We start from the raw sequence: 26,259 nt of genomic DNA on the forward strand, positions 1-26,259 counted from the left end.
AACAAGGATGGTTTGACCTCATCTAGTGTGTCATTTTCAGTTCTGGGCATTTTATCCCAAGAAGAGTGATACAATGGAGAATGTCTGGAGTGAGATGACTGGAATTATAAGAAGTCTGTGAACCTCAAATCTTTGTGTATTAAAGGCAAGCTTAGATAGAAATTAATCTGAAGAACCATGATGGAATCAGGAATATTTTGCTTGAGAAGGAGGTGTGGGATATCATGGGAACTTTTCTTTAAACACTTAAAGATGAATAAAGGTTGAGTATCCCTTTATTCATCTTTACGACGAATAATACATAATGTCTGGGACTAGAAATGTTTTGGATTTTGAATTTTTGTAATTTTGGAATATTGATATTATATAATTACAAGTTGAGCATACCTAATTTGAAATGTTCCAATATGCATTTGCTTTGAGCATCACATGGACTCTCAAAAAATCTTGGATTTTTGAACATTCCAAATTTCAGATTTTCAGATTAGGGATGCTCAATCTGTAATATGGAAAAAGATATGAATTATTCTCTGTAGTTCTAGAAGAGAAACTGAGACTCATTTCACATTTTTAGGCTGAAGACTTCAGCTCAATAAACTTATAATTGGCACAGTCCAGTGGTTAAGAGGACAGGCCCTGGAGGCTTACAGGCATGCCTGCTTTGTCGTCCAAGTCTCAATATTATCATTTTACAATTGATGTCATATTACCTCATTGAAGCACTGTGAAAATGAGATAATGACGCATGCTAAACTCTTAGTTCAGTTAATGGAGTAAACTTAAAACAAATAATTGTATCTTTAATAGCAACTGTCTGCTTTTACTTTCTATACTAAATCACATATATTTTTATTGCTCTCTCATGTATTTCATTTATTTAGGGAGATGTCCTACCTGCCCCACTAGCCAATACTCTCAAAAGAACTATTTATAAAATGTCTTCACTTCCTGACCTACAACTTGCCCTTCCACACGCTTCCGTAGCCACCCCTCCACTCACCCAGCTCTGACAAAAGTCAGCAATGACCCAAGCGCCAAATATAATAAATTCTAGTCTTCATCTCATTTTGCCTTCTCTGCAATATTTTGACAAGTTCTTTTCTTATCCTTGGCCTTTATATTACTCTCTCCTTGTTCTCTTTCATTTCTACATTAATGTTATCCTTTGCAGATTTGTCTCTGTATTTTCATCCATTAAATATTTGTGTTTCTCAGGGTTGTCTCTCTACACAGCACTCTGACTGCTTCTTATTTAACTGAAGGCTGATGACTTACAAATTCTGAATCTACAATTTTGAACTTCTCTATTAAGTTTGTGTTTTTTATTATTTTTTTGAGACAGCGTCCCACACTGTCACCCAGGCTGGAGTGCAGTGGTGCAATCTCAGGTCACGGCAACCTCTGCTTCCTGGGTTCAAGCGATTCTCGTGCCTCAGCCTGCTGGGTAGGTGGTATTACAGGCAGGCGCCACCATGCCTGGCTCATTTTTTTGTGTGTTTTTAGTAGAGATAGGGTTTCACCATGTTGGCCAGGCTAGTCTTGAACGCCTGACCTCAAATGATCTGACTGCCTTGGCCTCCCATTGTGCTGGGATTACAGGCGTGAGCCACTGTACCCAGCCTTCTATTGAGTTTAGACTCCAGTGTATAGTATCCTCCTTGTATAGGTCTGCTTGGATGTCCTACAGTCACCTGAAACTTAACAATTGCTCCCAAATGCAATCTTTATTCTACACTCTCAGTCTTAGTAAATGGATAATTAAGCTGGCACCTGGGAATTATCTTTTTATCAATCTCTTCATCTAAAAGGTTATCAAGTGCTACCAATTCAAACTCATTAACATATCTTGATGAAATCCTCCTCTCATATCTATTACTCCTTCCTCTTTCTTCAGCTCTCATTTTATTTTTTCTGGACCAATGCAGTAGTCTTCTAATTAGTTTCTAACCTTGCCCTGATGGCTGCCAGAGTTATTTTTCTATTTAATTTTCAGCTTAAAATGCCTTAAGTTCAAACTCTGTGGTATAATACTAAAACTCTAAAAATGTTTGAAGGAAGATTACACCAATCATAATAGCATTTATAAAACATATTAAATGTATTCATATTATTTTATTTTTATTTATAATTGTATAAGGAAGGCAGAAGTGGTGTTATTCTCTTCCCCTTATATAGAAGAGAAAACCTAAGTGTAGAGAGGCTCAGTGACTTGCTCTCAGACACCAAGATGATAAGTGATGAACACGAGCTGGAACCCAGACCTTCTCTTTCCAAGTTCCCGTTTACATTGCATTATGGCATGGGGCCATGCTGAAGTATATTTTTACCATGTGCAATGTTTTGTATCCTGCTGCTTTTCAGTGAACATTATAAACCTTTTCCATGTCAAAATTCTTCACTAACATAAAATTGAAAATCAGCATAGAATTTAGAATTTTCAGTGCTTCAATATGAATGTAACATATTTCCTCTAACATCCCCTAAGATTGAACACACACACACACACACACACCACACACACACACACACACACTTCTCTTTTTAATTCAAAGTGAACTATCCAAATAACGGAGTCACAAAAGATAAAGTACAAGAAATGATAATTCATGTGAGACTATACATTAAACTTTACATACTTATAATTTGATACTAATTCTATTAGCAAAGAATATAGAGTAAAATTCTTTGTGACAAAAAGAGTGGTTTTTCTAATAAAACATTTGGAGTATATATAATAAATGAGGGATAACCAACACTTGCGATATATACAGTAAGAAAATCCCAACAATCAATACTTATTTAATCACAGAACAATTAAAATGTTATATAAAATCCATCTTAGCCTATATGTTAGAAGTTGATTTCAATTCACCCATGGATTCAACACCCTTTTAGATGAATGAAAAAAAATTTTTATTAACTGACTTAAGAACAAAAAACTACCTATTAAATGTGTGTACTCTTTCTTAAAGAATATCTACAGAATTCTCACCTGTTTCCTTGCAAAAGAAGTAGAAATCTATAGACTAGAGACCCTCCCTAAGAATGAGTCACTGAGAAGCACAATATATTTATGACTTACATAACATTTCATCCATGTGCATTTTTGAGCATTATGCAATATTTAATTTGCATGAAGCTTTCCAAATTACGTACATTTATGAGATTTCTTTCCAGTGGGTGTTTCCATATGACTTTAAACATAATCATTAAAATTAAAACTTTCCTATATTTTGCAAACTACTAGGTTTTCAATCAAGAGTACATTCTTGTATTTGCGACCCACCTTCAGTGGGCATTAGCATGTCTTTTAGTGTATCTGAGAGAAATGAACACATTACCACATTTTGTACCTTTATAGGTTTTATTATCAGAAATAAATTCTTTGATGTATTCAACTAGAACTAAAAACACTGAGGCTATTACCCCATTTTTTTATACTTACAGGGCTTTCCCTCCAGTATGAATTCTTTCATATTTTCAAAAAGAACTGGGAAAATCGCATACTATCCCATATTCCTTAAATTTGTAGATTTCTCTTAAGTATGAGTTTTTTCATGTGTATGATTGAACATATATTTTCAACCAATATCTGTGATGTTGCAATGAAGTGCATAAAAGTTTATCATATTGAATAATTTACTTAGGATTGCTAAAGTGGAATTACATGGTCAAAGGGCATTAACATTTTAAGATCAATATATATTGCTAAATTTCTTGTGAGTATGTCCATGTCTTTTCCTTATTAACAAACCTGAATACTAGAATTAAAAATATTTCTCAAAGTCTTTATTGCCTATGATTTCTAAGAGGATACCATTTTTTTCTTTTAACATTTACAGCATTTTTCCAAACATACCAAGAACATTTTGATATATTTAGAAGAGATGCAGAGATGTTTCATTATGGTAACAGAAAGTTGGGGTGGTTCTGACTCTGGAATCTCAGTTTTCTCAGTCTAATCTGTCTTTCCATGAAGTTTCTAACTGAAGCATCAACATATTGCATAATATCTAAGGAGATGATGGAGAATGTTTCCCAGTTCAGCAACCCACTATTATTCTTAGGCAGAATTTTCTCATCCATGTAGGATTTGTTGTATAATTCTATAATGAGCAAATCATGATCCCCCTTCAGGGGCTTTGCACATAATGCTCACTGCCTGGGACCTCTGTTTCTCTCAATTGTCACATCCTTTACATTTCTTCTTAATGTGCCCAGATCAGGGGGACTTCTTCTTCCATGTTGTAGCACTTCTTAACATTTTACCCTACTTAATTTTTCTCAATGGCATTTTCCCACCAACCAGTATATTGCAGTTCCTTGTTTCTTTATTGTCTCTTTCCCCTCATTGGACTGTATGCTCCATAAACACAAGTTTTGTCATTTTTCTTTTCAACTACATCAAAGCCTAGGATGGTGTCTGGCATATAATAGATTCTCAATAATTATTATGGAATGAATGAATGGGTAGAGATGCATGCCACATGCCACTGCCTGTATTCAGTGAATACTTACACCATGCCTTCTCATTTGTTTGAGAGAAGATGGTTTTCTCAGACTCTCAGCTTTAATTGTCTGCAATTCCCTCTATACTGTAGTATAAATATAGTTTGCCAGCAGTTATCACATTAGTGAAGCAATTGAGGAATGTTAGAACTAAGTCTTTTCATGTGGTAAATAACATTCTCATTACACCTGTCCTTGGATTGACCATTGATACTAGGTTTCAACTTCCTCCAACTATTCCTGGATGAAAGACAAAAGCTTCTGAAGTGTTTGTTGTTCTTGTTTTTCACAGCCAAGTTCTAACAGGATGTTTTGGGAGATATATAGCAATAATCCAATTAGGTAAGCATTTGTTCCATTTTTTCCCCAGAGGTCTTTGATGTACCTTTTCCCCCTACCTACTTATTAGCCTCAAAAATTGAGTCTGGATATCTAATCAGAAAGACAACCAGTTCTCTGAACTTCCAAGTTTTCTAAGTCCACATGAGTTTCAAAAGTTTTGCTCATTATTTGTTAAGCACTGACCACCACAGACAGAAAAGGGACTTTTTTTTTTTTTTTTTTTTTTTTTTTTTTTTTTAGCTGTTCCTACTAATGTTGTGGAAACATTTTTTTCAGTTCATTAAATTTAACTTCAGGCAATTGCTAAAATGTAAGATAATTCCTTTTTGTTATTCCTTTGGCACATCAAAAGTACAGTTTCACATTAGCAACAACGAGCCAGAGGGTTAAAAAAATTAAAATTATTTTGGAAGATAGGGACTTAGGCAGAAAAAAAGGTCCATTCCAAAATGACAAATATTTAGCATCATTTTTACTTTTATTTATGCAGAAGTACCCTCATTTATGATTGCTTTTTAAATTGGCTTTAAAATACATGATTAGGAGTAAACATTTTTGAGTTTTATACTACATCAAAGATCTTGATTCTCAACTTCCAATCAATATTTTGTATCAGGTTGGGTACGGTCACTCACGCCTGTAATCCCAGTGCTTTGGGGGACCGAGATGGGTGGATGGCTTGAGCCCAGGAGTTCAAGACCAGTCTTGGCAACATAGCAAGACCCTGTCTCTTCCAATAACAACAACAAAAAATTAGCCAGGCGTCGTGGCATGTGTTTATAGTCCCAGTTACTTGGGAGGCTGAGGTAGGAGGATTGCTTGAGCCTAGGAGGTCAAGGCTGTAGTGAGCTTATTTTGCCATTGCACTGGGCACATGCGAGACCCTGCCTCAAAAAAAAAAAAAAAAAAAAATAGTTTGAAGCATTAAAAGTAAACAGCTTGAGGGCCATTTCAAAAAGATAACTAAGAAATATTTTTTGAATATATATGTGCTGAGATTTCTTCCTAATTTTACCAGTCCCCAATTCTGACAAATTAAAGACAGAAATAAGATCTTATAGACAAGATCTTGTGTTATTTGTTTAAACTTTTCATCCACAAAACACAGTGGACAATGTTTCTGTCTACTTATGTTGTTTCCATACTTTAGCAAATACCAACATGATGCAACACATATCCTTGTATTATATTATTGTGCATGTTTTATATTAATTATATATCTGTCACTTCTGTATTCACACATGCGTACACGTATATATAATACACAAATCATTATCATCTGTCAATCTATTTCTAGACATTGGGGTCAGTTTTTAGAAGTGGAATTACTAGGTTAAAGGATATGTTTATTTATAATTAAAAATAGTATTTACATTGCCCTTTATTGACTTGATTATCAATTAATACTACCTCTACTAGAAATAAAAAAGAATGATACTGGTTTTCTTATATACTTGATAAGATAGTGGATTGTCAAATTTCATTTTCCCCATCCATTGTGTCATTGTTTTAAATAACATTTCTTTCATTATAAATGCTCTTGAGAATCTTTTTGGTAAGTTCAAAAGCTATTTATTGTATTTTCTTCTTTGTTCTTTGGGCCCTCTTCCCATATCCTGACAGAACTTTCAATAGAGGTTTTTAGTCTTTTCTTGGTTTCCTTTTCTTAACAAACTTTGTAAAATATGCAGGATCTGACCATTGTCAGTGGTAGGTGTTGCTCTTAATACTTCCATACCGATGGACTGTGCCTACACTTGGTATTAGCATCTAAGTAAGATAATGTGCCAATTTATTGCTACATCTGCTTTCATTATAAACCTGTAATTACATTTAAATCTTTCTGGCTAGGAATTGTTGATTTTTGAAAGCCTATATGATGCCTATTCTGAAGAGAATTTTATCAAAGGCCTCTTTAGTTTTTATCACTGAACAAATGTTGCCATAATGTTTTTGCAACTTGCATTTATATCATGATCACTACCAGACATAGCCTCAGTCTATCATTGTAGGAGACATTTTAATTTAATTTTCCTACGTATTATTCCATATAAAGATTAGAATTCATGAGCCTACCAAAATTAATTTTAAGGGTCATTTATAGAAGTCTCCGATTATAATCATGTCCACTATACCTCCTTCTACAGCCAGGATACTTTTCTACTCGCTTTATTTTATAAACCATTTTTTCCCTCATAGATCGCAAGGTAGTGTCATCAGAAGAAAAGACCTATACCCTTTGGGAAACACATCGTACAAAGTGATAAACGTTAAAAATAACCCCCGCCAGCAGACAAATATTGTAAATGCGCGAACCTTTTATAAAGATAAATTGTGAAAGGGTACAGTTATACTTCAGCTGTCAGCATAGCCGCTGGAGGCTCACTGGGGATGTGGTGTGACAGGATTCTCACTAAACTCACTGTGTTTATAAAAGACTGGGACACAGGTCCACGCTATCCACTAACACGTTGGCTTTCCCTCTGTAGTACTTTCTGGCTGACTCTGATTTTGAAATTCTTTTTACCTCTCAAGGAAATCAAGACATTGTTTTCAATAAGAAATGGATTTTAAATGGTCTATTAAAGTATTTACATGTTTGCTGAATGTCCTCCTCTATTGTTTCAAAGCAAATTATGGGAATTTAGAAGCACTTTGAATTGTTACTCTATTCTGTTTTTTCCATTTTATTTTTGCTCTGAAGCAAATAGCATATAATTTATTACTGACATAAAATCAATTAATTTTATTTAAGACTGAATAGTATAATCAGATTGCTTTTGTATCCTGGATCAAAGACTTTTTAGGAATTTGAAATTGTCCTTTGCTTAATTTTCCAGTATTCCAAGCGTTCTTGCCTACTCCCCCTGGAATAATTTCTCACTAATTTAATTCACTTAAATTACAATTGGGTGAAAACTACAATAGAATCGTGTCTTTTACAGACCCTGTTTTCAATATAGTTTTGTAAATCCCATTAGCCCACATCTTACTGGAGCATCCTTAGGTATTTAATGACGCTCCTCTATGATGCCAGTGTCAGTTACTGTTTTTCTTTCTTCAACTGCTGTGTTACTGTTCTGCTCGTCAGCATTGTGCATTCTAAGTGTTTAGAGTAACATATATCTGGCTAGTGAAATGAATACAAGATATATTTGACAGTAGAGTACTGAGAGCTTTAAGCTATGGATGAGTTAATTAGTTTTTTAACCCTAGTGGCCTCTTCATAATTAATCCGCTATTTATTATTATCTACTCTTTCGTCATAAACTTTGCACTTCACTGATTCTTTTGTTCACTTATTCACCCAAAAAGAAATCATAATTCTTACTATGTGTTGGGTATTATTCCAGGCAAGGAACAAAATAAAGACCTGGTCTCTCTCATTGTGTGGGAGAGAGAAAAAAACAAGCAACAGGAAGATATGTAATGTCAGGTGCCATGAAGAAAACAAAAGAAGGTCAGGAGAATAGAGAGTGATGGGATAGTCAAGGAAGGCTTCTCAGAGGGGTGGTATTTGAGAAGACACCTGCATGAAGTGGGGGAGCAGCCATGCCTATATCAAGGGGAAGTTTCTAGGTAGAGGTAGTAAAAATGTCAAAGCTCTGAGGAGAATGTGTAGTTTAACAGAAGGTTGGGCTCCAGCTTCATCACTTCCAGCAACACTGTGCTCAAGGGTGAGCATGAGTGGGAATGTGCATGCATAGGGGCTAGCTAGGATAGAGAGAGAATATCCAGCTTCACAACAGGCAGGGGGACAGTGAGGTGGCCACAGCCATGGTGGGGGAACCCCTGCCTGAGATGACCAAAAAAAAAAAAAAGATTGTGGGGAAATAGAATCCCCAAATTTATTTTTCCTTCTTTACAGAAAAGTTAAAATTTAGGGCCAGGTGCAGTGGGTCATGCCTGGCCAAGGTGGGCAGATTATGAGGTCAGGAGATGGAGACCATCCTGGCTAACACAGTGAAAACCCCTCGCTATTAAACAGACAAAATAATAGCCAGGTGTGGTGGCACATGCCTGCAGTCCTGGAGGGTGAGGTAGGAGAATCGCTTGAACCCGGGAGGCGGAGGTTGCAGTGAGCCAAGATTGCGCCACTGTACTCAAGCCTGGGCAACAGAATGAGACTCTGTCTCAAAAAATAATAAAATAAAAATTAGTTGATGGCCTAAAATTAACAACCATATTGGCATCATCATAATTGCCATTTGAAAATTATATGTAATAGAAGGTCAAGTCCAAATAGCCAGACATATATGAAAAGATGAAAAGCTGCTCAAATGTACTACTAGTCAAGGAGATGAAAGCAATGAGAGGGATTGATGTTTTGATTAGCCTGGATTGGAACTTTGATAGCTCTGATACTTTGATAACTCTTATTGTTATCAAAAAGCCATGGGATTTGCCTTAGGTGTTGCCAAAGACAGAATGAAGAACATTTTATAGTGTCAGAAAACAGTAACAGGAAAAAAAAATGAAGCTGTTTCCTAATTGTATCTACTAAATTCACCATTTCTCTCTCTCTCTCTCTCTCTCTCTCTCTCTCTCTTCCATCTCACTCCCATCTCACTCCCCACTATCATATTTATAATGTCATATGATTAAGGAGAAAAATATGAGTGGATACATATCAAATTGTTAACTTGAGTTAACTTGGCTGGGAGATGCTATAGAAGAAGGTGAAAGGGGGAAGGGAAGTCACATAAAAGTACTGCAATATCAGAAAGCCTGACTACATTTATGCATTTTTGTATGCATACAATATCTTTTCAGAGTAACTGACACTGATGGGGGGTATAAATTGAAGTGTGTGTGTTGTGGAATATATACAGACTTTAATGAAAGAATCACTAGGGACACAGAAGCAGCAAAAATAAAATGTAGACTAGTCATATTTATATTTTTGCTTGTAGGGCATAAATTGCAATTGCAAAATAGAAAACGAAGTTAGCTATTTGACTATGAAAGTCCAGATATCTAGAAAAAAATCTGTGTGACACTTTGAAAAATTTTTTCACCTAGTTTCACTCGTAACGAGTAATGCAGAAAATAAAAAGACTGGAAATTACCATTTTTCCATCAAGCATGTAGGCTAGTGACATGTTCTGAGTGGTTCACAGATTGAGGGCTTAGATGGTTCCCTATTTACTTACATTTTAGCAAATGGCTATTTCAGAAAATGTTTTAACTGCAAACTACCCCAGAAGTAACTTGTCTAAGTTGTGTGTCCCTTCCTGAATTTGTTAAGGCGTGAGCTTCTGCTTTGACTTTTAGGTTTGGTTTTTTGTAGGTAGACACAGGGACAAGAGACAGCGAGGGGTGTGCCTTATGACTGACTGGGTGGGAAGAGCTGTACTCTGTTGTAGAGAGTTTCCCCATCCTCTGCTGCTGCCGTTTTTGAACTGACTGGAAACTGGGAGGTCTTTTGTCCATGATTCATCTGGTGGCCTCAGCCAACTTTCAAAGTAAAAGTTTGCATTTCTTGAACTTTCCAAATTGGAGTTGTTATACGACCCAGGAAAGGGCGATACAGTAGGTAAAAGGGTTTAGGTATTCACTGGGAAAAAATTTTAATTCATATTTAAGAAGCAATTGGTGCAAATCAAAACAAACACAGATACACATGATTAGAATGAAAATGATTTCCGTATTTATGTTTGTCAGCAATATAGTTATTTACAAATAACCCATATGAAAATGTAAAAAAGCATATTACATCTTCACATGCCATCTGTATTGACTGAATAAAGCTTAGTGACATTATTTGCAAATCTGTAGTTAATTGTACATAGACATTTTGTGCGTTAAAAAGGAAATGTACATAATGTAAAATAAATTACACAATTTACAAAGTAATATTAACAAAAATTTTTAGACAGCTGCCTCCTTATTTAAACAGAATAAATATTCAGGTAGATAACATAAAATACACATTTAGGGAATAATAATTTATAGAAAGACAGATTGCAAATTTAATAAAGTTATATTTTACAGTGATAGATACTGATCTCTTCAAATCTCTGTGATAGAAATGGAGAAAAAAGTACCAGAAAAGGAATATAAATGTTTACTTTCTAAAAATAAACACAAACAGATTTCTGAAAAATAGTTGGGAAAAGTTTACTGAGGACTAAAAGTAGGTAATCTAGAAACTATGGCTTAAAAACAATAAATCTACAAAACACAACAAGACTGACAATTATATTCTAAATAATATAGAGATCTTTGATCACTGAAAACATGACTCACACAAACTAAAGCTCTTCATATACTGCCCACTTTTAAGATCTGACTTTGTAGAAACACACAAAAAAATGCAATATTAACTGGTTAGCATTAGTTTTATTCATTTAATAATGTAGACATAACCATTTTTCAGTGTCCCTGCTAGATATAAGATTACCTTAACACACTGCAAACCATCCTTTTTATAAAAGGATAACTATTTGCTTGGCTCACACACCAGTTTCTGATACCTGAAATCCTGTCCTGCAGCCAGGGCCGCCTGAGCGCAGGACCAGGGGAGACTCTTATTCCCAGAACAGCCAGATGTAGCTCTCACAGCTAAACTAGTCCCAGGAAAGATCACATTCCGACAAGATTCCTCACAGATTTGCTCAAGGACTACTATTCTTTCAACACCCTCAATTTTAGAGTGGACATAGAAGAACCCACACTTGAATTTGGTAATATTTTCATAAACAGGAGATCCCAGATCATTTGGGAATTGTGCTTCTCATGTACTGTTCAGACCCACGTCAGCTTTAGAACAGGCTCTCCCTTCTGTATGGTACTGAAAAGCACGGGCCGCCCTCACTGTCTTGTGGTGTGGAATGTGAACAAAGACTTGAGATGGAGACAGGAGGATATGGGGTGATCTAAAGCAAGTGTAGGCATGGACATTTTTACAGAAAAGGGCTTTTTTTTTCCTATATGCCTTCCACATTTTTCCTTTTCCCTTTATTCATTTCTTTGACCAGTGGATTTGGTGTAAGTCAGGATGTTCACACTCTGAGTGAGTGACACTTAGATTCTAGTAGGGAAGGACATATAGGAATTTTTTTTTTTTTTTAAATTAAAAGATTGGGCATGTTTCATGGGAAGTAGGTAAGAATAGCTGTTGAGAGTAGAAAGAGACCAAGCAAAGAAAATAATCAGAAAGAACCAAGGATACAGGTTGTTAGGGGAGGTAAATAAATGTGTGAGAGGTCTATTCAATTCCTGTGAGAAGGAAGACATGAATTTATCTTGAAATGCCCAGGAACTTAACAGGGGTCTGATTAAGTTACAGTGACCACTGCCACCTACCTGAGGGTGGGGCAGGGAAAAATCAAACTCCTAATACCATGGCCTAAAGACATGTATATTACATAGGGGAAAATACTAACCCCCTCTAAAAACAAACCTAGAGAAAAAGTCAACAGGTTTCACTGTTATCTTCACTCATTAAGCATTTTCCCCTTCTTTTGGATGTCTTAAGTACCTATGTGTACAAAAGCCGTTACTAACTTTTGTTTTTTACAGTGCCTAGCAGAGTGTCTTACGCGTCAATACATATTTGCCTTGTTAGAAGTAATTTGTGCTTTGTTATAAGTAATTAAAACATGCTATACACTCTTTTTTAATTCACTTAAGCTACACTGTAGTGTCCTCAAAAAAGGCTTTGAATAAGATTACAGTCCATATATTGGATTAGGTATTGATGAATAAGCAAATCAGCCCCTTTCAAAAGAGATCAGTTAGTTCTATTCTACATGGTTTCTAGTGAAATAGTCCAGCAAAATCATATGCTACTGTGTCAAACTTTTTCTGCTCTTTTTTTAAAAAACCAAACAGACCTTCAGTCTAGGGAACAGCAGTTCTACATCTTTTTGGCCTCACAGACCACTTCGGTAAGGTGAAAGTGTCAATAGAGAAGTTACTACTACAGTCCCCTCCCAAATTTTTAGAAGGAACAGGAAAAATAAGGTTTTGATGAAATTCCAATAAAATATTTAACTCATTGTCTCATGCCAGAAACAAAAATAAGGCCATTTTCATGTTATAAACATGAATATAGTAACCTTCCATTTGTCCAAAATAGCCAGATTGCTACATTCTCCTCTTTCGACCTTTCTAACAAGAGGTTATCCAGTATTTATTTATCCTAACAGTGATCTTCCAATATGTTCTCTAATATTAGGTCATGTTGAACCTAATTAATTTCCCCTCTCTCATATAATTTTGTGTGTGTGTGTGTGTGTGTGTGTATATATATGCATATATGCTGTAAAATCTAATCAATTTATGAATAAAATGTATTTTTCATAACATTCTATAATTTTGATTTTCTAATTAATTCTTATAGGTAGGATGATACTAATCTTTTCTGAATTAGTGACATTTTACAATATCTTCAGTATAGCTTTAGTAGGAACAGTATTTTATTCTATCCCACATTTAAAAATTATTAGGTGTTGCACACATTTCATAAGAGGGTTAGCTGGATTTTTCAAGTAACCATAATAGATTCTCTCTTAACCATTTTGGACAAACGGATTTTATTTTATTCAAAGAGATCAACTTTAGGATTATTTGGAAGACCCCTGAGTATATACATAGACAATCACAGTTTTAGAGTAACAATATTATTTTTTCTTCCTCTTTAATAAAACAGATAAAATGGATTTTGTTTTTATGGTTTTGTTTAAATCCTTGCTTTAAAGTAAAATTTTCATCTTCCTACCTGTTCTCTTTGAAATGATAGTGAATATTGAATAAGGAATCAGCGCTTACTGCATTTAGTTCTTATTGAAATACATACAAATATTTTCATTTTGGGGACAATGACATCCTAACCTGATGTCTTTTGTAATCTTTGCAAACACTCTAATCAACAGCAGGGGGAGTTCATACTCCAGTATGAGGGTAAAATACCTTCTAATCCAAAACACTTTTACAGGAACACAGCTGTTTAAGATAAAATAGCATATTATACTATTTTTCAAAGAACCTGAAAAGCTAGTGTCCTCCTCTCTCACAAAGGTTGTTGCAATAATGTTGCCTGAAAATGGTATTGCTATTTAATGGCACCTTTTGAGTTTTCCTTTCATTTGCAAGAAGTCTGCTGAGTTAAATATTGTTCCACTGTGCCATTCCCAGGGCTACATCTGTAGAAAATATAGCTACTTTTGATACAGTGGGAAACGTAATGACTGTAAATTCTCACCTTTGAACATTGAACAGTCAGTGGGTAAATGAATGAAAACGAAAGATGACACTATGGAGAGTTAGCATTAAAAAACATCCAGACCAGGAGTCAGCAAAATATGACCTGCCAAGGTGGCCTACTCGCTGTTTTTGTAAGGAAAGTTATATGGGAAAACAGTTATGTTCATTCTTTTATTTACTAAGATCGCATTAGCAGAATGGCAAAGTTGAGAAGTTGCAATGTAGACCTTATGGAAAATATTTTCTGTATAGTCCTTTACAGAAAAAGTTTGCCACTCTTGGTCTAGATATGTAATGAAGTCTTGGGCAAGATATTTATTTCTCTCTTTTAACATTTTAGTTTTGAAATCATACATGGAAGAGATTGCTTCAAATTTTGTCAGTGAGAAAGGAAAAAGACTATGGATCTTGAAATACTGCCTGCAACACAGACATTCAAGCTGAAACTGGGAAATCAAATTAGAGAGAAAGAAAAATCAGCATATAATTTTGATTTCCTTTAGTTACAAAAGTCATTGATACATTATTTTCTCCATCCGCTGAAAATTAAAAAGACAACCAGTTCCTTTTTTTCTTTTCTTTTCTTTTCTTAACAAAGATAACAAATATAAAAATCTAGTCATAAACAGCCTTCAAAGACCAATTACAAACCAACTAGAGGAATCCACCTTTTAGAGGGTTAAGGGATTAGGGACTTCAACACTTAAATTACCGCCATGTTGTCAGTTTCACAATGGCTGCAGTGATGAGGAAGTGTGTGTACAGCAGGTGTAGTAGCTGATTTCATCTTGCTGCCATCCAAACTGAACTTTACTCTCTCCAGGATACAAGAACTTGCAAATGTCTTCATGACACTCTTGGCACTGATGTCTTCATCCCATATGAAAAGAGGCAGATTCTATGGCAATACTGGTTAAGCGCCTATCATGCTGCACTAATATAGTGCAAAAATGTGCCTTCCATATAGCAAAAAAGATGCAGGCAACCAGTTTGAAAATCAGGGAAAGTAGAAACGTATGGTATTAACACAAGTAAATTAGTTTTCCAGACAATTACCACTATAAAATACTGAACTTGAGGACTCCTCCTTCTAAGACACTAGTACTTGTCCAGCATTCTTACTTTGGAGAGAGACAAGAATGAAGTCTTAAAAAAGAGGCTCCGTCTCTAAAATGCAGGTCAATAAAATCTACCATTGACCACCAAGATGCTGAATTTATTCAATGGATTTTCTGCTTAGCTTAGAGCTTATATGTTATGCATTGTTAAAATTGCTTATTAGCAAGTACATAATCTGATATAATGTGTATCATTCAACTGAGTACACATGTTAATTTGACTATAGTATGGTGGAGGTCTTGGTAGAAACTCTTCATGCTAGGAAGTTTTATGGATTAACACTGCAGACAGTCTTGTATCAGGCATCCTAACTGGCCAATTCCACCATTATTTTTAGAGATGAAAGTGGTTTTTCAGTTGGTAGACTTCAGAAAAGATGACATAAAACTTTCAGAATGCGGCATGTATTCAGCTAAATCTCCTATAATTCTCATGGTTGATGGTCTCTATGTAAGTGGTACTGTCTGGAATATCTCCAGTGGCAGTATGATTTTCACTCTTGTCTTTATGATGCCCTTTTTAAAAATTAAAATATATTTTAATCCACACAGTTTGGATATATTTGTTGTGATCTCTGGACATCTATGAAGTCAGAAATCCAAGACTGGTTGTTTCCAGAAAAGTTATATGTTACATGTCAGCATCTCCATCATAGGCTAAGGTTAAAGGTTTCAGTCGGTTGTTTTGCCTTCTTTGGGGTTTCTTTGGCTTTTTGCTGTAAAACAATTCATTAAAATTAGGAGAAAGAAAATCAGTTTCTAATTGTAAATTTGATTGCTTTAAGCAAAAAAAAGTAAAAACAAATTGATAAACCAAAATCGCTTCATTGCCTGCATTGCCTAAAGTCTACCTTAGAATTTGATTTTCTGATCTCCTTGAATTTCAGTTTTTGCTTTGAATAAACTCTAAGTAAACTTCAAGTGTTTTACTATCCTACAAAAGATAAATTATCCAAATGGGATTCTTTTAGTATTGACAACAGAAATAATATCATAGTAGGGTCATTTTCATTTGGTCAGAAACCTTTATAAATAATGTATAATTTATAAATAATGCATGTTTTAAAAGATAGTTGAATATGATTAGGTATTACTGTAATATCTTCCTCCATTAGTAATTCAATATAAAAATCCACAGTTTGCCATAATCAGTACAAAGCAATATTCTCTTGAAAGTATGCAAGAGAACACACTCGGGAAGATGACCTGCAGCAAGTTCTTGCTCATCTTTAGAAATGAAATGGTTCAGATTTGGTAGCTTTTAGCCCCTCTAGGACTAAAGCCATGTTTATTTAGAAATTCATGTGAACACCAGATAAATGTAGAGAACTTATTTGAGACATTAGTTTGCTGTTTCTGTGTTACGATTAAGTATCTCTTTGGATTTTTAATTATTTAAACACTCACCAAGCTAGATAAATCATGGAGACAATGAAGAGGAGTAACACAAATGCCCCAGCTGCTACGCCGTAAACCCAGGTCTTTAGTCTCCCATCTAAGAAGAATGGATATTAGTTATTAATTTACATTAGTCTGGTATACATGAGGCAGTCTTTAACGATGACCAATGATCAGTCACACATTACCAATTTCTTTCAAAATCCCCCAAAAATTATTGCTTCAGCACAGTTAATGATTAATGCAAAGCTGCTGTTATGGGTTAGATATTGCTTCACTAAAGATAAGTTATCAAGGAAAATTGAATTGAAAAGTTACAAATGTTTGACTTCAGATTTCAAGTTTGTCAAAACTTCAGCTGCCTTTCATCTCAATTTTACTTCAAACTCAATACATGTGTAATGCTATATAAACATTTTCTTCTGATTTTCAATCTATTTTGAGAATTGCAATGATAAGATGAAAAATGCAATTTTAAGAAAGTTTCTACAACCTCGAGTTAACACAGTTAGGTATTTAAACAAAAACTTTGTCATTTTTATTCCAGGTAAAATGAAAGTGAATATATTTAACATCTTATGGAATTAATAATCTTTTATCTAGTCTGCACTTCCAATGTGTTTTAAAATTGGCTGACAATGTCATTTACAAAAACAACCAGTTTGGTTAATATATAAAAGGATCTGTAAATTGTTTTCCACCTTTTCTATTATGTGGAATCAGACATAACAGGAACTTTTATAATTTGGGTTTCTGGTCTCATCGTCTTTGAACTCCTCAATTTTATGCTCTGAATAAACTTCAAGCACAGTTGTTCATGACATTGGCTGATTTAATTTGATCCTCACATCAACATATATTTTCTATTGCAATTAAATATTTGATCTTGGTGTTAAATTATAGATTGGGCAAAACTGACCTCACGTAGACTCTGGTTTATTCAATATTTGAAAGGCATCAAATGCAAATTGGTACTGTGGAATTTTTTTGCCTGGAGTTAGATCAAGTTAGAAGTTCATTTGCTGGGAATAAACTCAATAAATATTCTAAATATCCTTTCTTTCTAATCCTAAAGATTTTTTTTTTTTAATTTGAGTTCAGTTTAGAATCAAAAGAACTGTTCCATGGTTGAAGTTCTCTACATTGAGAGTTTCTTCAACAAATTTTTTTGTATTTTCAAAATCAAATAATATCTAAGTTTTCAGAACATGTACTTTCTAAATATATTAAAATTTTCACTTTGGGGAAACTATATATAAAATTTAAAATAATGACAATAATAATCTTTTTTTTTTCCCCCCCAAAAGGACTGGTTTTGATCTGAGGAGATCTGCTTCAATTCTTAGTAAACGTCAAAATTGCTACTGGTTATCTGCTAGTCCATTGTCTTGAACACTGAGGGAAGAGTTTCCCATGCTTACACAGATGAGTCAGCTTTGCACAATAAATTGTACTATCAGCTAAATGAGCCAATTAAAGCAGGAATAATGTGATTAAAAGCAAATCTCCCAAACATTTAAAATATTTTAAAAATCCAATATTTATTCTCTAATAAGGTAAAGTATTCAGACTTAATGCACAGAAATGGAGATGTGCTAGCTATGCAAATTCCTTCCATCTTTTCTCATGTTTCTAATGGCATTTTAAAGTAGACTATGCCTGGCTCTGGAGATTTCCTTTGCTTCATGGACTAGTAGTTCCTCCAGGGTATGAGAAAAAGTGGCATGATATTATTAGCTGCTTTATAAACCATGTAGCACATTTTCAAGCACCAGGTTAGTTCTAGGGATGAGCATATGATTAAATCCAACTGAGGAGGGAAAGTGTGTAGAGTAGAGAATAGCATATCATGAGGTCTTCAAGCGTTTGCCTGTATTGGCTTTGCATTTATTACCAGATACATTAAGAGCTGTCTGTGAATGTGAAAAAATATTTGAATCATCCCATCCAGAAGGGAAGGCTCCACTGTTGCCCCTGTATATCTGGCATTAGTACAGATCTGAGTATTTGAGTATGCTGATTTTTAGGGCTGATACAAACTGGTCCATCTACCACGTGACCCCTGGCACAGAACTGCATTACTGATGTTTTTATTTATGAGTCAAACTATTACTGTTCCTATGATCAAATTAAAAATCCTGGAATGCCTTTATAGTCTCCTTTATCCTAGCTCTGAATGACAACACTTTTTTTTAAAAATTCATGTTTCCATCTTTGTTCAATTTGAAATTAATTACACTTGTAATTTTTGGACTGGAAATGAACTGAATCATATTGATCCAAAATTTTTTCTCAGAAGTAATTTCATTTCTCTGAACTTCAAACACGAGTTATTTTCCTTAATGATAGTGCCATCTATTCTTAAATTTTTTACTGTCAGAATAAATGCATGTAGATAAAATAATCAATAGCTCATATAAAAATGCTTGCTCACTTTTTAATTCTTTGGCATTGCCTAAATGTATAACTAAAGGTTTCTACTTCAACACTAGTCTAGTCAGTTCACCTGGCCCAAATGGCTGCAGAAACCAGGTCCTTCCCCGTCCTGCTGGGTTACTGGAGGGTTGGGTTGGATGTACAGCCCGACTGGTTTTCACATCTCCTCTTTTGTCCTCCATGGTGGGTATTACCACCACGGGGATAAGTGTGCATTGCTCAAGGGTGCTGTTAGAAGACATGACTTCAGTGTACCCTTCTTCACAATGGCATGTTTTTGTCTGCAGGAGAACAAGAAGATTTACACTAGCCATGCAAGGAATCTTTGAAAGTCTAACAGACCTGACTTGAAGAGAAGGCTTTAAACAAGATTTGTTTTGGGAATTACTATACGTAATTCCCGTGATATTTTTAACTACATAGAAACACACTTTTGGCATTATATATAAATGCATTCTAATGGTGAAAGCAAGTGAATTCAGGACTTTTTAGATTGATAAAAGGAGATGTCTAAAATGGGATTTTTATGCCTCAAGACATGCTTTCTTTGGAGGGAGATAAAACTGCACAAGAGACAGTGGGGTGACAAATGATGGAGCTGGCTTGTCTGCCCTGATGAATTTACACATACCTCGCTACAGTACGAGTGGGGTTGACTACACGGTGGGTTACAAGACCTGTCGGCATCAGGCTGGCTCATCACCAAGCAGCCTCCTGCAGAACAGAAAATCATGTTTTGACAAATAATATATCTTGTTATGATGAAAATACACTGTTGTTAGTGACTTGTCTTTGAATCCTGAACTACCTTGGGAATTCCAGGAATTTTTCTGTCAGTGGTTGACTGTGAAATATTTGGTTAACCTTGACCACCTTATTTAGTGACTCCAGGCCCTTCTTACCCAGGGGAGCTAGCTCAGTGCCTGGTACTCAGCAGGTGTTCAAAAAGCGTTTGTTGAAATAATTATTTTATAGCTGCTATTTTGAAAATACTAATTGTACACAACCTTTTTCTGCCAGGAGCACATGAAGCCAAGTCCAACAACTGAAAAGCTGATTTCATTTCCTTTTCAAGTAAAACGTTAGTTTTCATGTCTTTTGAAATAACTCTTTAGCTCTTTATGTTAAATAAATGTTTTCTTTAAATAATGCATATTTCTTTTTTAGAAAAATCACAATTTCTGCTAATTCAGGGTGTTTTTTGGATATAGTGAAGAAAGCAAATGTATCTACTAAATCATTTGTTTTGCACTATGGTTTTGACTTGATATTACAGCTGTTTATCTCTCTCTTGTTTATTTTCAAGTGTAGTACCAACTGTGCCTAAGTTGTTTCAAGTGAGGTTTTAAGATGGAAATAGATATAAAAAACACTGGTGACATGAAGGAGACTCATATTTTCAAACTATACTTGTTCAGTTTAACATAATATTAGCAAAACAAAATTTTTTGTTTATGGAACTGATGATTCTCTGGAATTTAATCACAGGTGCCTATTGCCAATTCTTTGTGTTTCTCTCTATTGCAATCACAAAATACAGAAAAATTGTCACAGAAAAGCAGTTAGTCATTGCAAGGCAACTGCAGTTAATTGGCCACATTGAAGTTGTTATCATTAAATACACACACACAAAGCAATATTTTGAGTTTCTTATAAGGACAATTCATAAATCTTATAAGGACAATTCATAAATCAAAGCAATTGATCAAGATAGGTAATATACTTTACATGCTTGTCTATTTGTCATAAAGAATCTCATCTCTCCTAAAAGATGAAAGAATGCATATAGAGTTTAACACACATCATTTACACATTGGCCTTTTGGTACTGAATAGCATTAGAAATAATCCACTGGACACTTTGCTGAATTGAAAAGAAATTAAAAGTAATGATGTTATAGGTAAGTCATTTAAAATTTGACTTACCTTTGCATTGGGGGAATAGCCCCAATTGCAGTGGAAAAAGAGTTTTTAATATGTGGAAGAAAAGTCAGGTAAATATTATTTGCATCAAAAAATTGCAAACCTATGGGATCATCTAGAGAAGCTGTTAGAATGGAGACATTTATTTCCAATCTCTGAGCTGAATGGATGACTTCTGTAACAACTCATTCAGAAAGCCTGTCTATCCCTGTCCAGGACTCTTCTCACTCCATACCTCTTAGAGTGGGGTAGATGGAAAGTTTTCTTCCAAAAAATAATACAGTGAGAGAGCAAAGGGTTTCTACTAGATGTCTTTTCTTTGTTACATATGTGACCACAGGGAGTTGTTTTTAAGGATTTCTTGAGAGAGCTTTCTCATGTATAAATCATATCTTCAAAAAAAAAAAAAATTGACATCCTGATCCAGCTCCCATACAGAGGAAATAAACAGTTGGGTTTCAATAAATCCAGGTAATTAAAATTCAATATAAAGATGGATAGTTTTCAAAAATCATATTGATCCTTGCTCCTGTTTCTTACTGTATATATTAAATTTATAAATGAACATTACTCAGAGGCATCCAAATGCACCCTGTATTTTTCCCCCACAGCAGGGTCAAAACACAGCAGCAAGTCAGCCTGAGCAGTTAACTGTCAAGACTCCTACTGTTGCTATGCTATGGCAATTCCTGTAAATTAGATTTATAAAAAGAAATGTTTATGGAAAGGCTTAGATTTCTGGGTCCATGTGCCTGAAATTAAGGTTCTGGTTCTGACTTGCATTTCTTTCTAGGAAATTTGCTTGATTGTTCACTACCTATCTTGAACCAAAGTCTCTTCCTCCTTCAAGGCATCCTTGGGATCCCTCATGCTTGCTTACAGGCTTCAGATAGGCTTTTAGTAATTGCACACTAGAGTAGTTCTTTGGAGGCATATATTGGTCGAAGTATAATCAAAAAAATTTCTTCCTTTGGATTTCTTCTTTGGATATATAATAATTTGGGGATGCGGGCACAGTAGATGAGCTGCTCAGATGGTCTGGGTTTGAAATTTACCAGTAGGTCTTCTCTATTAATTAGTTTAAAAATCTCTAAATCATAGGCATCTGAATTTAAGCAAGATATTTGGATTTGTATCATACTCCCTTGGTAGTATTTTTGGTCTGTGTTTATATGCCCTCAAGGCACACAAGCAGAAAGTCAAAAAACTGATCGTTTTTAAACATATAGTAAATTATTCACATATAACATTTCTAGAAAAAGTCTGAAAATTATTTATAACAATTATTTATTAGAATTACATAGTATTTTAATTAAATACGTTTCAGCAGCAATACCTAAAAAGGCTAGGTGAGAGATAATTTGAGCCATTATAAAATAATTTGTCATTGGTCAGCAGGTGGGTATATACAGCTTAGGCATCCTGAATCCCAAACAGGCTTTGAATACTGAAAGAGTAACTTTGTTTCCTTAACTATTTTCTTCAGCCAATCACATGTGTGTTACAGGAAGATTTTCAAAGAACAAAGAGAGACTGGAGGTTTACCTGTTACATTTATACCATCTGACCTTTGACACCACACTGTTCGGGAAGAGCCCTTCCAAGCACTGGCCATCCATTTATATTCATAGCAGTGTCCATCTGCAGGGAAATAATAAACATTAGCAAATACATTCTGTTACCCAGAAAGATAATCATGGGGATAGAGTATTAATAACATATTTATGAACAACTGAAAAATAATAAGCCCATCTCTGATGATTCAAATGTCCATTTATTGTCCTGAAGTTGCCATGCATATGTTTTAAAATTGCAGCTGTATACCTCAATCCCAACTAATTTTCCATGTCTGCTGTCACACTACCTGGTGGGAACCTAGGTTTTTAATTTTTTAAAAAGTATTGTAAATATACAGCCAGGTATAGAGAATAACTATATATATCTATCTATATAGTTATATATATATAGATATCTATTTATATACCATTATATATAACTATATACAGTTATATATAAAATTGCATGATGGAAGATATATATAGTTATATATGTATACAGTTATATAATTATGTATGTATACAGTTATATATATAGTTATATATATATCTTCCATCATGTAATTGTATAGTTATATATATGTAACTATATATATATCTTCCATCATGCATAACTGTATACAGTTATATATATAGTTATATATATATCTTCCATCATGCAATTTTGTCAAATATTATTTGTCCATATTTGCTTCAGTTTTCATTAGCTTGTTGATGAACAAAACATGAGATGTAATTGTATTCTTCTCTGTTCTGATCACCCTCCCTGTCTGTCCATCTAGACATACTATTCTGAAGATGTATGACTTTCTTTGCCATGCTTTTAACTTTTTCAATATACACACACACACATAATTACTATATACAGAAATGATATATGGTATTACTTTCATGAAGTCATAGATTTTAAAAATATATCCTATTCTGTGTAGCACTCTGAAACTTAGTCAATGTTACAAGTGAAATATTTCTAAGTGATTTTAAAAAATGTAGTACAGTCACTTTATTTTAACTGCTACATAGAATTCCATTGTACTAAATAACACAGTTTATTTAGCTATTTTTCTATTAGGTTATTTTTAGTTTTGTTATTCAAACAATGCTCTGAAGGTCAATCTTGTGCAAACGACCTGGTGCTTCTTTAAGTTACATATCTAGAAGGGAAATTTCTTGGTATAATTGTACGGATAGCTGAAACTTTATTAAATATTGCTCATTTTTTTTCCTGCAAAAGGTGGCAATTTACAAATCCATCAGCAGTACATAAAGATTGTCATTGCTCTAAATACTCATGAAAATTTATAATTGCTAGATTTTAATTTTTTCTGGTTAGCCTTTTGGGTATGGAAATTTACCTTCTCACTTTAATTTAAAGTTCCTTGATTACTAAAGTTATTGAACAGTAAAAAGGGACATTTGGATTTCCTGTTATGCAAGCTGCTTATTTAAACCTTTGGCCTTTTTCCCCCCACTACTGACATTTATGTTTTTTCTCATTGAATTGTAGAAATTCTTCATTCTGGAATAGTGATTCTTAAAGTGCGGTTCAGAGACCCTGGGAGACATTGACATTCTTTCAGAGTGTGAGTGAGGATTTCCCCTTTGCAACTACAATCTGTGTATGGTTGGATTTTCTTTACATACGTAAACTAAACTAAGAACTGCAATAACTTGAATGCAGAAGCAGATAAGAGAATCCAGGTGTCTTTCTTAAGTTAGACTTTATAGAGATTTGCAAAAATCCAGACCAGACCACTCTTGTCATTAAAGTTATTTTCCATTTGTTATGGTGAACTTATTTTGCAGGATATTTGTTATTTATGGTAATATACAATTTTGTTTTTTGATTTTAAATAAATATAAGTTTTCTATTTTTAAAATTATACATGTCAGAAAAGAAAAGTTCTTTCAGGTCCTCAACAATTTTTAGACTATTAACTTGTTTTAGATCAAAAACTTTTAGATTTGCTATTCTATACATGAATCCTTTGAAATTAATTCACTTCATAAGTATATATTTCAAGTTTGTGGTTTGTCCTGTAACCTTGTTATGATCTATAAGCAAAGTTTATAGGTCTACTGTGTAGAAGTTTTAAATTTTAATTTAAAGACATTTAAAATCTTTTCCACTTTTGTTTGTACTTTTGGTGTCATATTTATTCCCTCTGGGATGAAGCTTTCAGAGGAAGGAACAGGCAGCAATCTTTACTGTTCTGCAGCCTCTGCTGGTGATATCCAGGCAAACAGGGTCTGGAGTGGACCTCCAGAAAACTCCAGCAGACCTGCAGCAGAGGAGCCTGACTGTTAGAAGAAAAACTAACAAACAGAAAAGAATAGCATTAACATCAATATAGAAGGATGTCCACTCAGAAACCTCATCCGAAGGTCACCAGCATCAAAGAGCAAAGGTAGATAAATCATGAAGATGAGGAAAAACCAGTGCAAAAACTCTGAAAATCCAAAAACCAGAATGCCTCTTCTCCAAAGGATCACAACTCCTCACCAGCAGGGGAACAAAACTGGATGGAGAATGAGTTTGAGAAATTGACAGAAGTAGGCTTCAGAAGGTGGGTAATAACAAACTCCTCTGAGCTAAAGGAGCATGTTCTAACCAAATACAAGGAAGCTAAGAACCTTGAAAAAAGGTTAGATGAATTGCTAACTAGAATAACCAGTTTAGAGAACAACATAAATGACCTGATGGAGCTGAAAAACAGCTCAAAAATTTCGTGAAGCATACACAACTATCAATAACCAAATCGATCAAGCAGAAGAAAGGATATCAGAGATTGAAGATCAACTTAATGAAATAAAGCAAGATGACAAGATTAGAGAAAAAAGAGTAAAAAGGAACAAAGCCTCCAATAAATACGGGACTATGTGAAAAGACCAAATCTACCTTTGATTGGTGTACCCGAAAGCAATGGAAAGAATGGAACCAAGTTGGAAAACACTCTTCAGGATATTATCCAGGAGAACTTCCCCAGCCTAGCAAGACAGGTCAACATTCAAATTCAGGAAATACAGAGAACACCACAAAGATACTCCTCGAGAAGAGCAACCCCAAGACACATAATCGTCAGATTCACCAAGGTTGAAATGAAGGAAAAAATGTTAAAGGCAGCCAGAGAGAAAGGTCAGGTTACTCACAAAGGGAAGTCCATCAGACTAACAGTGGGTCCCTCTGCAGAAATTCTACAAGCCAGAAGAGAGTGGGGTCCAGTATTCAACATTCTTAAAGATTTTCAATCTAGAATTTCATATCCAGCCAAACTAAGCTACATAAGTGAAGGAGAAATAAAATCTTTTACAGACAAGCAAATGCTGAGAGATTTTGTCCCCACCAGGCCTGCCTTACAGGAGCTCCTAAAGGGCACACTCAATATCGAAGGAAAAAACCGGTACCAGCCACTGCAAACATGCAGGAGATCGGTCAGAGTGCTGGGAGAAACTATAGGGAAAGCAGCACGCCTTCTGAAAGGTCCAAAGGCTCTGCCTAGATTCGGGGGAGAATAGCCAAAGGCAGCTGTTCTCTGACCCTGAGGCAGATGGCAAGGAGTAGGTACCAGGGAATGTAGGGGAATATCTTGAACAGGCTTGTTTACTTGTGTTGACCAGGAACTGATCTTTGATCATCCACACACCTGATGTTCCTTGAAAGGGGAACAATAAATGTTAATTTCTCACAAATTGTGTTTGCTCCAGGCTTTTGGCATTGTGCCTACAGTGAATGAAAGCATGCAGCTCCAGCTTCTCCAGGTGCACTTT

The 26,259-nt window shown here is 34.8% G+C and overlaps 1 protein-coding gene across 1 annotated transcript in view; it reads right to left on the bottom strand.

The window, feature by feature from the left end:
* Window positions 1-10,478: 10,478 nt before the first annotated feature.
* Window positions 10,479-26,259, bottom strand: part of THSD7A (thrombospondin type 1 domain containing 7A) — a 564,048-nt gene continuing 548,267 nt past the window's right edge. Inside the window, exons 24-28 of the mRNA XM_033192934.1 lie at window positions 22,481-22,576; window positions 19,645-19,727; window positions 19,084-19,294; window positions 16,587-16,674; window positions 10,479-15,895 (exon numbers count right to left, since the gene is read on the bottom strand). Coding sequence (XP_033048825.1) covers window positions 15,811-15,895; window positions 16,587-16,674; window positions 19,084-19,294; window positions 19,645-19,727; window positions 22,481-22,576 — 563 coding nt within the window. The 3' untranslated portion in view covers window positions 10,479-15,810. The remainder of the gene's footprint in view (window positions 15,896-16,586; window positions 16,675-19,083; window positions 19,295-19,644; window positions 19,728-22,480; window positions 22,577-26,259) is intronic.

This window comes from Trachypithecus francoisi, unplaced genomic scaffold (assembly GCF_009764315.1).
Source record: "Trachypithecus francoisi isolate TF-2019V2 unplaced genomic scaffold, Tfra_2.0 Lachesis_group4, whole genome shotgun sequence".
Classification (NCBI taxonomy): Eukaryota; Metazoa; Chordata; class Mammalia; order Primates; family Cercopithecidae; genus Trachypithecus; species Trachypithecus francoisi.